Source organism: Gavia stellata, chromosome 7 (genome assembly GCF_030936135.1).
Source record: "Gavia stellata isolate bGavSte3 chromosome 7, bGavSte3.hap2, whole genome shotgun sequence".
Lineage (NCBI taxonomy): Eukaryota > Metazoa > Chordata > Aves > Gaviiformes > Gaviidae > Gavia > Gavia stellata.
In genome coordinates, this window is record NC_082600.1 from 26,849,025 (window position 1) to 26,863,970 (window position 14,946).

The 14,946-nt window shown below is 56.1% G+C and overlaps 1 protein-coding gene across 1 annotated transcript; it reads right to left on the reverse strand.

Annotated features, from left to right (window-relative positions):
- Positions 1 to 7,468: 7,468 nt before the first annotated feature.
- JDP2 (Jun dimerization protein 2) lies at positions 7,469 to 13,840 on the reverse strand. The gene is made up of 3 exons (XM_009809389.2): positions 13,625 to 13,840; positions 8,735 to 8,839; positions 7,469 to 7,981 (listed from the first exon to the last, which is right to left on the reverse strand). Exons 1-3 carry the CDS (start codon positions 13,823 to 13,825, stop codon positions 7,796 to 7,798), a joined length of 492 nt encoding a protein of 163 aa, XP_009807691.2. The 5' UTR covers positions 13,826 to 13,840; the 3' UTR covers positions 7,469 to 7,795.
- Positions 13,841 to 14,946: the final 1,106 nt, after the last annotated feature.

Genomic DNA, 14,946 nt, shown 5'->3' on the forward strand with positions numbered 1-14,946 from the left:
ACGCCGGGCAGCCCTGCAGAGTACACTGGCAGCTTGCATTGCTCCTAAAACTCGTGCACGTGAGCCAGTGACCTGCAGGTGTCCTACAGGCAACAGAGCGGGTGCCTGCAGCCACATTTAAGTCAGTTCTGCTCCTCTCCCTTGCAGACGCAGAGAACATCTCATACCTGTACGCAGGGGAGTCTGTTTGAACCAGTGAGTTTGGTTTTGCCAGCCTGTTACGCTGGCACCATGGGGTGGCATCATCCTGCCTGGTCACGCAGCAGTGCCAGCACGCACCAGCACCTTGACTAGCTTAGCCACTCATGCATCATCTGCTGGCTGGAGCTGGTGAATGAATCAGGTCACTTTGCTTACAGGGAAGGTCTGCAGAGAAGAAAAGGGATGCCTTACTTGGCAAACGTCTATGTAATCCAGCAGTGACTCTGCCAGGCACCCACAGAGTTTGCCTCTGTTGCAGAAGCCGGTAGTCCAAGTACTGAGAGGCACTTGCCAATACCCACACATTAGCGCTAGTGCAAACCCCCTCTTGCTAACTGTCTGGTCACTGGGGGTTCAGCATCACCTTGCAATGAGCTGTCAGTAGCCATTTTATCCTCAACCAGAAACTACATGTTGGACTGCCTAAAGGTTCCACTGGATTTGGGAGCCCGTGGGCCTGCGGCAAAGCCTTGCTGCCCACTTCCTCCTGATGACCCCTGGCCATTTCAGCACAAGCAGGTGTCCAGCAAATCCATCCAGCCCGGATGATGCTGCTGGAATTGGGGCCATGGCAAAGCAGCGTCAGGAACTGCAGTGTCAGGAGTCAGGACTTCCCCTGACGGCGCCACAGATGACAACTCAGCAAGTTCATTCTGCAGAAACTAGATAACATCAGCACAAGGTGGTGGTTACTGGCAAAGGATCCTGTTCCTGAAGCTTCATCTGAGACGTGACAGGCTGCAGTGAAACCTCACTGTCACACAAACTCTGCTTTTGCTGAGACCCACGCAGGCTTCTGGAAGTAGTGTCTTGCTCGTATTTCCTAGGAGCTCCAGCTCTTAGTGCTGGGACCCAGGGCTGGAAAAGCCCATCAGCTTGCTAACATGGGGCCTTTTTGTCTAGCAGAGTCCCTCAAGCTGGACAGGGATGTGGAGCTGTCAGTCCTACCCAGTGACCCACCTTCTGCCTCGAGTGACACGAATTTTTCCTCGACCTCAGGGGATAGATAACCTTTCTCCAAACCCCATGGCACCCCACTCACACTCTGTGCACAGACAGCTGGACACAGCCCTGGAGAGAGGAAAGCCGTTCCTTTACCGGTGGGGAACTGAGAGCCTGTCTGCACAGAAACATTTGGAATGGCTGAGCTGTATTAAACTTGGAAGCAACTGCAGCGCAATAAACCCCTTGGCAGATGCTCCTATTTAGAATTAAAGCAGTCTTGGTACAACTGTGCTCACTCCCTCCCCCCGGGCAGGCTTTGCTCACAAAGAGCTTATCACCATAGGCAGTCATCCCTGCTGCCCACTCTGCCAAATGCATCCCCCGGGCTGGAGTCCACTTGAGTCAGTCACTCCACTTAAAAAAGCCAAACCAAAGTAAACCCCCCTTTAATTCAGCAGCAGGGCATCTGGTGGAGGGTTTTACACCACCGCACTAGCCCACTGCTTTAGCTAAATTGGATTAACTTCTTGCGCGCCCTGACAGACAAACCCAAAGGCTCAGTGATGTTAAGCTTTCTCATCCCACAACCACATACTCTATCTGCAGCCAAGCTCTGACCCAAACTCAGCCCCAGGCAATGCCTGGGCTGCAGAGCCTGGTTTTGGCCTGTGCGAGCTGCTCTGTGCCTCCCTGCTAGCCCCATCTCCAGCCCCACCTCCTCCTCCACCCTCTCCCCACGTGTGCAGTGAGGAGCTGAAATGTGCCTGCACTGGGCAGGAGACCCAGCTGCGTGTAGGCAGAGCCACGGAGGCTGCTGCGGGCAACGAGGCTTGGGGAAGCATCACCAGGCACTGACTGCGCCTGGAATTATAACCTGGTTGCAGTGGGGGAGCCAGCCCGAGCCAGCAGCTGCTCCCTGGCCTCTGCTCCAGGGGGTTCAGCTGCAGAGAAAAGGCAAACCCCACTGTGCTGTCACAGGTGCCAGCCCTTCCTGGTGGCCCTGCCCAGCAAGAGCCAAGGAGACCTCCCGGCTGCAGGGAAGGATTTTTACCTTGGACAGAAAGGGTTGGTGGCAGAGCCGCTGTCAGCAGGGCTGGCTACACCTCAGAGAGCACCCACCCTGCCTGCCCCCACGTCCCAGTTGGGAGATGCCCCCGGCCACCCCACCAGCTGCACAGTGCGGGGAGGCTCATGCCCTTAAACAGGGAAACGTGACCGGCCCAGCTCTGCCCTCTGGGGCGGTTCCCCAGCCCAGCAGGAGCATGGTGCCTCCACGGGGGCAGGGGATGCCCATGGTCCCATTCTCATGGCTGGTGCCTGCCTCCCACCGGCTCGCTCCCACGCTCCAATTGCTGGCAACCGGTGATCACAAATAAGCAAAAAATGTACAAAGGCATGGGGAGCCAGCTGGTATTTCCAGGCTCAGGGAAGCGGCAGTCAGTTTTTCTCATTTTTCTGTGATCATCCTGGCAGCACAGGCGTTTTCCCCGGATCTGGTCCTGCCACCCAGCCGTGGGCCGTGCCGGTGCCAGCACCACTCAGCACAGTCTGGCACCCATGGTAATCAAAGCAGTTTCCGTGTCTCTTAGTAAATATCAAGGCTGGGGATTTTTGGGGCTTGTTTTCCAGCAAGTTGAGTAGAAGAACCAATAAGGACAAAGGTAAATGAATACCTGCTGCCCTTGGCTCAAAATGAAACAAGAGAGGCAGGTCACTGGCAAAGGTTAGCTAATACCACTTACCACGGTGTCACGGAGTTGCCCTCAGCCCCTGCCGAGAGAAGAGCAGAGGAGGCAGTTTTTCAAACACAAAGTGAGAATGATACTATGAAAAACTGCGAAGTAATGACCTCCAGACATCCTTTGCCTGTGACCAGCGGTGGGCCAGGTCAGGCTGGATGCCCTTGCCCCCAGGGCAGCACACAGGGGCTGGCATCTGCGGGGGTGGGGGGACGGGGGCAGTGGGTGGGGAGAGGATGAGAAGAGGAGGAAAGGAAGGGAGCCGTGACCAAGTTTTGCTCAACCACTCCAGGGAGAGCTGGTTGCAGGAGACAGGGGTGGGAAGCTGGCAAGACCAGGGGACTCTTGTGGGGAAACTGGGTTCCTGCTACCCGTGGGCCCTGCCATTTGCCAGAGGTCCAGCAAGAAGAAGGGAGTCAGGCATGGAGTGTGGAGCACTCACACCAACCTACACTAGCTGGACCCTCAGCACATCACCCCAGCACTGCCTCAGGCCTGGTGCTTTGGGGCAAAATGGCACCTACCTTTCCCTGGGGAAGAAGAGGTGAGAATGGCTTTGCAGAGGGAACTGGGGGGGGTAGTATGTAAAGGTCACCAGGGAGCTGGGACAGGCCTCTAAGCAATAGAAATGTGATGGGGCTCATCTGCCTGGGCTTCAGGAAAAATGTGGTATCACGCCCTGGGGAAAGCTCCTGCCTGAACTGGTGAGTGTGGGAAGGAGCACAAGGGTTCTGACCTGAATGTGGATCTCACAAAACAGGAGATGGGCATGTGCTGGAGGGGGCTGCTGGCTCCCTGGGAGTTACTGCTGGTGGTCCCGGTTGTCGAGCCACCTCAGGTATCTTGCAAGCAGACCTGTAGGTGAAATGGCTGGGAAGCACCAGCGACACCGAGCAGGCTCACATCTCTGGCAAGAACCATCTGACACCGCGGGACAGCACCATGAACCATAGAATCACAGAAAGGTTTGGGTTGGACGGGACCTTTAAAGATCATCTAGTCCACCCCCCCGCCATTGGCAGAGTCACCTTCCAGTAGACCAGGTTGCTCAAAGTCCCCTCCAAGCTGGCCTTGAACACCTCCAGGGACAGGGCATCCACAACTTCTCTGGGCAACCTGTTCCAGTGCCTCACCACCCTCATTGCAAAAAGTCTCTTCCTTATATCCAATCTAAGCCTAGCCTCTTTAAGACTGTTGCCCCTCGTCGTGTCACTACAGGCCCTGGTAAAATTTCCCTCTCCATCTTTCTTACGAGCCCCCTTTACATACTGCGGGGCTGCAATAAGGTCTGCTCAGAGCCTTCTCTTCTCCAAGCTGAACAGCTCCAGCTCTCCCAGCCTTTCTTCACAGGAGAGGCGCTCCGGCCCGCTGCCCGTTCCCGTGGGCCTCCTCTGGACCTGCTGTAACCGGCCCGCGTCTTGCGGCGGGGCCCCCGGAGCTGGAGGCAGTGCTCCAGGCGGGCTCTCACAAAGCAGCGGTGCATACAAAGCCGGCGCTCCGGGACAGGCACCTGGACTCCCTGGCACCGGCTGGCAATGGCGGAGCCGGAGAGGGGCCGGGGCGCTGCTCAGCAGCGAGAGGCATCCCCGGCTGCGGCTGCGGCAGCCCGGCCCTGCCCAGCCCCGCTCCCGGCGGCAGGCGGCGCCCCGGCCCCCGACCCGCCGCTCCCGCGGCCGCGCAGCGCCTCCTGCCGGCGGGCTGGGCTCCCGCCGCGGCCCGCACCGGGCGGGGGGCCCCGCGTCCCCCGCGCCGCCTCCTCCTGCCCCGTGGGAGCGCACGGGCTGCCCTGCCCGGGCCCCTGGGAGGAGCGGGGCCGGGGGGCAACATCGGCCGCGGGGTGGTTTAAGGGGATACACGCAAGCGGGAAACGGCGAGGCCACGGTGGCTCCGAGGGGGACCGGCGCGGGAGAGCAGAGGGAAGAGGGAGAGGAGAGGTCGGCCGCAGGCGGCTGGCTGCTCCGAGCGCTTCTCTGGTCCCCGGTGGGTGAGCACTGCAGCAGCCTACCAACGGTCTCATGGAAACCTACATCCAGCCATGGCGTGTGCAGGTTTATGTGAGCGCAAGTGAACTGCAGCCGGACTGGCCAGCGAGCGAGGCAAGAGGTCTGCGTGCCAGCAGCTGCCGGGGGGCTGCAGCCCCCCAGGGCTCTTGTGCCCGGTGCCAGCAACTGCAGAGACCATCTAAAACCAGCTACGGCAGGGAGCCACGGGCCTGTGTTTGTGTGTGTGCGCACCCATCAGGACTAGGGGTTCAGCCTGACAACTGGCTGGACCGGGGGACATGGGGCTGGAGCAGCCTCACATCTATCAGGCTATCAGCTCCAGCACCACTGGCACCAAGCCCTGTCCCAGAAGTACATGACACCATCAGCTCTGCTGTCGTAGTGGCCCACAGCGCACCCAGCACAGGATGTCTGTGGGTGGGATGGCCAGGAGGTGGCTGCCTGACCTTTAAGAAGTGTCCCTTGTGTTTTCCAAGCAAATCTGCATTACCAGCCCTTGCATGAGGGGGACCCAGGTGGGAGGGCATTGCCACAGGTACAACCATTGCTCTTTGCGTTTGGGAGCACCATTCTGGCATGGAGCCACATGGGCTGCACCTGGCATGTGCCTGCTGCTCCTGCCCATGCCCAGGAGATGCCACTGTAATGCACCAGCCTGAAAGGTGTCCAGTGGGAGCACCTGTCCCATGGCAATATTTGTATCTCTGCTAAGGAGGGGTTGGAGAGGACACATGCTATCAGAATCAGGAACATCAAATAGACCATCTCCTACAGGGACCAGGAGAGGTTTTTCAGCCCAGGGCTGCACAGAGATGGAGCCTTTTCCATTCAACACTCACGGGCTGTGGCTTGTGGGGCAGAGGCCCAAACCCTCTGCTTTAACTTCGTTGGACCATAGCCTAACCAAGTCCCCTGAAAACTAAACTGAGTGGCAAACCCCTTGGTCCTGACTGGAATGCAGCAAAAGGCTGTTTAGAGGATATACAGAAGACTGTGCAAAAACCTATCTGGGCACTGCCAGAGCTCAGACAGCTCCCGCCTGAGCCTTGGCGGGAGTAGCTGAGCATTACATTTATGTAAATCCATCACTCTTCTGCTGCTGCCTTTGCTAGCTGCTTCTAGCATGCTTGGTTTCAAAGGGCACCTTATATTTCTCTTTCAAGCCAGCTGTTTTCATAGCAGCAAGTTTTACTGCAGTGTGGCCATTTGCCAGAGAAGGGCCATCACCTGCACCCGCACACTGCCAGCACTGCTGGAAGGTGCATGGCAAGTGGGTGAGAGTACCCCCACATGGAGATGAGCGCACAGGCTCTCCAGGTGAGCAAACAGCATGAGATGCCTCTGGCTGGACCATATGATGTCCCATGGGCAGCTTTCACTGAGTACCAAAGATACCACCAAACTGATACTTGCAGGAGCCTGGAAATTCATTACCATGTACACTCTGCAGAGAGAAATAAAGTCTCAAAGAGAGAAGCAGGCCCAGCAAGTGCTCTGCATCCTTTCAGCAGAGCTCGATGAGAGGCATCATGTTCCTCAAAGTATAAAGATTGGCTCCTGACAGCAGCTGAAAAATGGGTTAGATCTGAGCCACTGCTGCAGGGTCTGGGCAGAAGGAAGCTCAGAGGGACAGCTGCCCAGCTTCAAGGGCTGCACGCCAGGTGGTGGGAGCTGGGCCAGACACTGCTTTTCTCCACCAGCTTTGTTTCAGGTCCTGTCTTTACACATCCCTCTAGAGCACCTCAGCCAACAAGTCCTCCCAGGGCACCTCTTCGGTGCAGCACTGAGCTACTTCTTGCTTAACAATGGTCAGAGCTGCCTCCAAGGTTCCCAGCTTCCCCAGGGTGAATTTCCCTGGCCCATGGCTGCTAACACAGAAAACCACCAAAACCGGCTCTGGGATCAGCTCCACCATCCCACTCGGCCAGGAATGCACCCGGCCTGCTCAGACCTGGCACATGCTGCCATGGTGCCAAGCTCTGGCCAGAGCCCACCATGGCCTGACCCAGACAGAGCACAGGAGGACAGCATATGTAAAGGTAACATTTACTGAGAGATACAGAACTGAGTATTATGAAGGACATACATGGATGGAGAGGGTAGCAATACCACTGTGAAGGGCGGCTTTGACCCCCTTCCCAGCACACCAGGGAAGGAGCCGGACGCTACCAGACAAGTAACACAATAGAGATAACTGTGGCATATGCATTTGTAACAAACAGACCATCATAACATACATTTCTATGGGATCACATCTAGTGATTATATAAATCCATATAGAGATCGCTGTATAAAAACTTTGTAAAAAATACTTTAAAAAAAGTGTAAAAATGTGCATTCAAAAGCACGGCCGACACGGACAGCTGGGCTGTAAACATTATACTGAGAGTGTGCTTGTGGGGGGCGCCTGCGCCACCGAGCCCCGACAGGCCTGCCCACCAGACGGGGCTGCATCAAGTGTTTGCGGTTCTTGGGTTCGGGTTTCCATCCGGAGCGTGCACCAGGAGTGGCAGCAGCCTCCGGGCAGGGTGCCAGCAGGCACTGCGCAGCTGCCACTCCTCCGCCTGTGGCCCCTGCTCCCCATGGGGCATTTGGTCCTCATGGGACGTGCTGCAGCATCGTGGGTCCCCGGGGCCGTAAGCAGGCTGACGGGCCGTGATGAGGTATCACAGGGAGGTTGCCCTCACCAGCGCCGCTAGCCCTGCTCCTGGGTTCAGCCTCAGAGTACATGGTTGACAGGTTCCTGATCTTCTCTGTCCCCATATTTGTTTGGTCCATAGTTCCCAAGGAAGCCCACTGGGTCCTGGCTGTACCAGGCCTGGGTGCACAGTTCTTCATACAGTACATACATTAGAGACCCTGGAAGACCCTGCGCCACTGTCTCCTCCTCCTGGCCCAGTGCCACCTTCACTTCTTCTCTAGCTGCTCCAGCAGCGGGTTGGCTTCGCTCTCGGGCGTCTTGATGCTGTCTGTCCGCACGATGCAGGTGGGACGGTGCCGGTTCAGCATCAGGATCAGCTGCTGCCTCTCCTGTTTCAGCTCTTCTATCTGGGCCTTCAGCTCAGCGTTCATGAGCTCTAGACGCTCGGACTCCTAGCAGAACAGAAACACAACCACATGTGACTTTCCTCCAACGGGACAAGACACAAGGAGAAACAATTCAGCCAACAAGCCATCTCTGCTTAGTGCTGCCCCTCAGCCCCTGCAGCACAGGAGCAGCCTGAAGACCTGCCAAGGCACCACGTCCCTCCAGACAGTTCATCCCCAGCCCGGCTGCCTTGCGTTACCTAGTGCCACTGCAAGGAAATACACAGCCACCTCCTAGGACACGTCTCTGCTGCACCACAGCAAACCCCCGGCCTGGCTGCTTTCCATGGTCTGGAAGGGTGTTTGGAAACAAACCTGCATTTAAGTTTTCACCCTCCATCTGCAAGGATCTGCCCTCGTGAAATGGCTCCTCATCCCCTGCTGTGTCATTTGCTCATGTCCCACCACTCCTTGCAGAAAAGCAGCAAGGTGCTGTAAGAGTTTTTCTGCCTTGGGGTCACAGGGGAGAATAGGGAAACCTTCCCTCTGAATGGGGAAACCTTCAGAAATTTGGGCAAGGGGCCAGCACGCTGTTGGCCCCTGTCCTGTGCCACTCTCCCACGGGTGCTCCTGTTCCAGCACTGAGGCAGGGACACTATTAGCCCTCTCTCCCCCAAGCCCAGAGCCCACCTCCAGCCCTCTCCACCCCTGGTACCATGGGCACAGGGATGCCTGTGAGCTCTGCCTGGACATGCACATGGTCACATAGTGTCCCTGCCAAGGTCCCCGCTCTGCCCTGGGACAGATCAGGGCACCCACCCGCTGCAGGAACTCCGTCCTCTCCTTCTTCTTGTTACGACATCGCGCTGCTGCTACTTTGTTTTTTTCCCGGCGCCTTTTCCTCCTCTCCTCTTCCTCATCCAGCTGCAATGAGACGGAGAAGCCCAGGTCAGAGCCAGCAGGTGTGGGGCAGGGCAGGAGGTAGGGGTGAGCATCCGGCAACCCCACGAGGGCTAGGAGAGGGGTGGCAGCCACCCATAATAGTGGCCACCAGTGACGTGGTCCAATCCTCACCAGGAACCAGGTGCACTGCTGCCACGGCCTCTAACTCCACTCTGTGGGGACACGGGGAGGGAGACCAGCTGGGGACCCGGCTGGCAGGGGACAGACAACTCTTTGCAGGGCTGCTCCCTCCCTGAGAGCGGGCAGAGACAAGGGGAATAAAGCCCCATTCCGCAAAGACGGGCACAGTTTGTCATACAGACATCTACGGGCACAGCTCTGTGAGCACAGTCATTCAAAGCATCACACATGCAGCCAAGGGCGAGAGGCAGAGAAACCTGAAAGACCCCCCAGCTGGGCCTGGCTGTTCCCCTTCTTCCAGTACATGGGACTGTCTGCTGCAGCTTCAGCGCTGGCCTAGTCACAGGGCCACCGCGGTAAGGTGGGGACAGGTCTCGCATCCCCTGTAAAGAAGCGGGTCACAGCAGTGCCTGCGGTGTTTGCCATGACTCAGTTGCTCTGTGCTGTCTGACTCAAACCACACAGGCCGGGCCAATAAGCCCTATGGGTTGGAAACCCATAATCAAAGTATTTAGGGATATTTACTACAAAGCCCGTGTAAATGGCCTATCGCATACTTACATCTGAGAACCCAAACCAGCTCTTTGAAGAAAAATTGGAGTGCTGGAAAGCCCTGTGAAGTCAGCATCCAGGTTACACTTTGTAGCATGGCTAGAGAAGAAAAGGTCCCCAGTGCCTTCATCCACATTTGGCCTGGGACTCCAAAATTTGAGATGTCAGACTGAACTGCCTCGTTCTTATCAACTGATACCTGACAGCACATATCTTTCCAAATGCAGTGGCAGCAACATTTGCTTTATGAGTACTTCCACAGCCTAATTGCTCCTTATCTAAGGGCAGCTCCAGTCTGAGAAGGCAACTGCATCCTTCCCTTCATACCTCCCTAAGTCAGTGTGGTTGAGGGACACATCTCCCAGACAAGCCTCTCGCAGCACACACCATCTGAACAGCCTTGTTTCTCTAGCGCCTGGGCTTAGTGACCTCAAAAGGAAAGTCAGAGATTCCCAATGCCAAGGCCACAAAGTGGTGGTGGGAGTGGGGGCCACCAGATTACCCCACATGTAGGTACACTGGTGGTGCCTGCAGGAAACAAAAGCTGCAGGTGCCATCGTCCACAGCAAACTGCACGCAGCTAACATTCACCGAGTCCAAAGACCACTAATCAAAACATCTCAATGTGATGTGCAAGGACAGGATGAAGCATTGACTTGGCAGAATGAAGGGGTACCTTAAGCAAGCTGCATGTCCAATATGCAGTATGCTTTAGAAGATGATGTCCAAGTTTTATAGCACTAATAGCTTTTGTATCTTCTCTACCTTACTTCCCAAGCATTATACCAAAGTTGCTATTTTAGCCGGGGCTAAAATATTAAGCAAAGCCAGCACAAGCTATGCACAGACTTCCATAACGCCGGGCTGCCACCATTCCTTTGCCAAGGCAGTGCCATAGGGCATCATGCAGCACACTTGGGAGAACCAGGATGGGAACTGCACTGATGCCCCCAAGTCCAGTTAGAAATGGCCAGCTCTCGCTACACCCACGTAACTCAGACGCGGCAGGCGTTAGCAGAAGTGACCAGGAAGGTCACTCACTTCTAACTCCACACTCTGCTGGCTTTTCCTCCTGGCAGAACCAGAATATCCCACAGAAAGGCACAAGCAGCTCTTACAAAATTTCCACACAGAGTTTAAGAGGAGGTGGACATCAGGGTAGCCACCATTCCCCTCCGCACATTTACCAACCACTCATCTACCCCTTAGATAGCTTCTTGGCCTTTTAGTTCAAGGATTATTAGGAGGGTGCAGAGAGGGGATGGATGCTCACAGCTCCAAAGCTCAAGAAACACACTGCAAACTTTACTGCAAAGTACATCTTGGGTTGTAACAGGAACTGGAAGAACAAACAGTGACTGCACAAGCCTCATGGTGTCCCTGCGAACTGCCTGACACATTTCCATGCCCTGTTGCTCCATTCAGTGAGGGACAAAGAATAAGTGACCTGTTCCTGTCCCCTTCAGCTTCCCCTCCACCCCACAGTGGGCCCAGCAAAGGGCTGTGTCCTTTAGATGGGGTACAGAAGGAGGATGGCTCAGCACAGATAGCAGCAGCTTGAACTCTTGGCTCTGCTTTTTGACCACAGCTCCTCTAACTTCAAGAAAACCGGTTTCCCCGTCTCAGCTTCTGCTTGATTTCAGTTCAAAAAGGTGACATGGTCTTGGTGCTGGTGGTTAGGACTCTACTCAGAGTCACAAGGGACAGCGATGCTGTATCACCCCATAGCATGTTTCAGTAGCTGATCTCCAGGGGAGCCCTGTGGGTGGAAGGTCTGGGGTTGCCTCCTGAATTCAGTCAGCAGCATCAGGGACAGAGCTAATCATCAGCCTGAAGGGCAGGGCTCTGTCCCAGATGAAGCACCCCAGGTGGGTTTTGATGGCAGAGGAGCCCGGCAGCACCGGTCTCCAGCTGCCCCAAGAGGAGGGCAGCCTGCCCAGTGGGGCTGTCCACCACCCTGCGGGAAGCCAGTGCCCAGCACCCACTGGCTGGTTTTTGCGCGCAGTCCCAGGAGATGCTGGTCCCCCCAGCACAGCAGAGAAACCTGCCTGTGCCACAGCTCACGGGGAGCAGCCTGCCCTCCCAGGCGCCGCGCAGAGCATGGCATGCTGCTACCTAGTGTCCCCAGGCTCAGCTCCCTGGGAGAGGAAAGCAGCTGCAGGCTGCATTGCAAAATTATGTGTGGGCAGCTTCTTGGCTACTCATGGGATAAGCAGCTACTGCTTCAGCTCCCCCAGACTTTTGCTGCAAAGCCTGTGCCAGGGGCAGCTCCATTTGCTGTCTTCAACTCCTCGGCTTCACAGGCCATGCAGGGGAGGAACCGTCTGCAGGGAAGGCAGCCATGCGGGGGCTGCCGGTGGATTTCCTCTTATCTTTCCTCCACATGGTGTCTCAACAACTGGCTTGGAGGACACTCGGCAATTCCAGTATCTGCTGTGAGGCAGAGCTTCCCCTGTCCCTGTTACGCAGAGGCCAGTGAGACCACATTCCCATGCCCGCTGAGCAAAAACAGCTGTTACCAGGCCAGCTCAGAGGTGCCTGAGACACCCCAGGAAAGGAGTTGTGCCCAGGAAGACAGCACAGCTACAGACTCCCTCTTTCTTCCCCAATCCATGAAGTGAGGTGGGCATTGCACCCTGTTCACTGCATGATACCCAGGCCAAGAGCTTGGGCAGCATTTGGCTTCAGCTGCCAACCCACGACTGCTTTGCCCATAGAGGGACCAAAGCCATTAGCACCTCCCAGGCCCTTCTGACAGCCTCCCACAGCATCCTAGCCTCAGCTCCTGCCATTGCGGAGCTGCCCAGTCCTTCCCTAGGTGATCTCCATGGGACGCTGCGCGAGCTGATCGGACACCCCTTTGAGCTCAGAGCTCCTGTGCAAAGTGATCAGATGGCCTCTATCGTACCAGTTCTCTCCACGGGAGTCCACCTCAAGGGGCTCCGGGGAAGGAACAGGCACCCTCCCCGCAGGTGGGCCTGGCTTCTGCTGAGCTTTTGCCATTAGAGTTGGGCCAAACCAAGTGTCAGCGTCATTTGGAGAGCGGGCTGCTCCCTGGAACTGATGTTTTACCCCCTTCAGCTCACAGCTCATCACGGGCAGCTTTTCACATCATCTAGCACCTCCTCGCTGACGTCTCCAGAGAATGCACGTCACCCCATCCTCACACAGCATCATCTAAGGTATCCTCACACAGGAGCAAATGCACTGTCCAGAAGGGTTGTTTATTGGACCTTCTGACAGCAGCCACCGCCCTCACCAATGTGAGGTCTCTGAATTGATGGGTTCCCAGCTCCATCTGCAGGCAGTGGGAGGTGCAAACACTCACCACCAGTACTGCAAGTGTCAAGGAGTCAAAGACTGGACAACCAACACATAAGACGACCACACAAGGAAAACACTGTGCAAGTGTCTCCCAAGTCCCTGCAGTCCGGTTCTGACATGCCAGCCTGCAGTACCGAGCAGAAGCTGCCCACCTTCCCCACCCCAGGAACCCCAAGGTGAAGCCAGGGCCCCCCCGAGCAGTGAGGCAGGGGCAGCCCCAGCCAGCAGCACCTGCGGCACAAGCTGAGTCACCACTGCCGCTCAGCACCACTCACCCACATGCCTCATCCCCGCGGGAAAGGCAATGCCAATGCCAGCAGCACCAAGGGCTCGCTGGCACCGGAGACAGGATGAAAGCATCGCACAAGCCCTCTGATGGGCTGCGTGGCTTCTCCTTTGGGTATGTACCCCAACCTAGGGACATGTTGGATGCACCAGACCCCGTTCCACAGGCAGGGTTTGAGTTCAGCTGGCTGCCAACAGCTGCGTAGGATCGGTCAGGTCTGGGACACTGAGGCCACCGCTCCCAGCCCATGCCACAGGGACAGAAATTCAGGCACAGGGAAGAGGCAGCCAGTGGAGCAGCTGCCAACACGTGTGCACATCACAAAACAGGCAGCATGACATGCTTAGAAAACACATTGCTGGCCACGCTGGCAGGAAACCCAAGCACAGGCAGGAGAGAAACCCAGGCAGGTGCAGGAAACAGCCCTGCAGGGCTATCTGCAGGCAGCAGCCCCCGAGACTCACCTCACTTTTCACGGGTTGGGGTCTCTTCCCAAGCTTCACCTCCAGGAAGTGGAGTGGTGAGATCATGGCCCCGATGTTGCGGATGTCAGCGTACTTTAGCTCCTCGGCGGTCAGGGCTGTGCCAGGCAGTCCCGTCAAGGGGCCAAGCCCAGGCAGCGCGCCGGCCGTCAGGGACGGGTCGGGGATCTGCCCTGGCATCATAGCAGAGGAAACAGCTTCGTAGGCTGGAGGAAGAGCGAGACATGGCCCATTACAACCCAGCTACAGGGCCTCACAACATGACACAAGCCAAGTTTTTTCTACAGTCCCATCACCTAATGGAGTGTGAACCAGGGAAAGCAGCTGCTCTTCCCCAGGGATGGCAAAGGCGAGGACTAAGCAGAGCCTGGGTGATAGAAACCAAAATATATGAATCCTGCTAGGAAGGATATGCTGGCTGCAATGACAGTGATGTGGTCCCACGGACTACTACTTTTGGTACACCTTTCTCTGGAGTGCAGAAGATCAAGGTTTGCTCTTAAATGAGTTTTGATTAATATGTAGGTTATTAGGACAGGAAGAAAATGGCACAAAGAGGACCATAATATGCCTTAGGCTGGCTTTCTTCTGGGCAGGCGCAGCCCACTGGTCAGGGCTGGGACACAACACAGGGGGACCAGCAATAAAACCGCAAGAGAAAAACCTGCCACTGAACAAACATCTCCCAGCACAGACATGAGGAAGTGAAGGTTGGAAGGGAGGGCAAATGGAGCAAGGTGCAAAAGGCTTCTTCTATCAGGAAAGAAAAAAAAATTGCAGCACAAGTGAGAATAGGATCGGGACAAGCTTTAGCAAGTCACTTATAGGCAGAAGAAAGGGAGTTACCAGGAAACGTGAAGAACAAGCGGCTAAGGGATAAAGAAATAAAATTACACCTAAAATGGGAAGCCCATAGAGCTGGAGCTGTTTTATCAGCCAAAAATCAAAGGGAGCAGGTGGTTGTTGGCTACAGTGCAAGTACATCCCTGCTTGTATAACTGGCCTGGGACATTCACAAGTGACCCAGTTACAACATGCAGAGTCAACTTCTGTCCACACAGCAACCATTTCCCCCCCCCCTCAACTCAATCACATGTCCCAATGCTCTGCACTGCTCTCCTTGCTCTGCCCAGCCAGACTGGTCCCAGTCCACTCTGGGAGCCTCCAGACATCCACCCCATCCTGCCCCTGTGCCAGAAGGCACCCATGCAGCAGGGAGTGGGACCAGCGATCTCAGGAGAGAGAAACAGGCTAATGGAGTGGACCCAAAATCTCACTAAGCAGCTTCCCACAACCACTAAAGC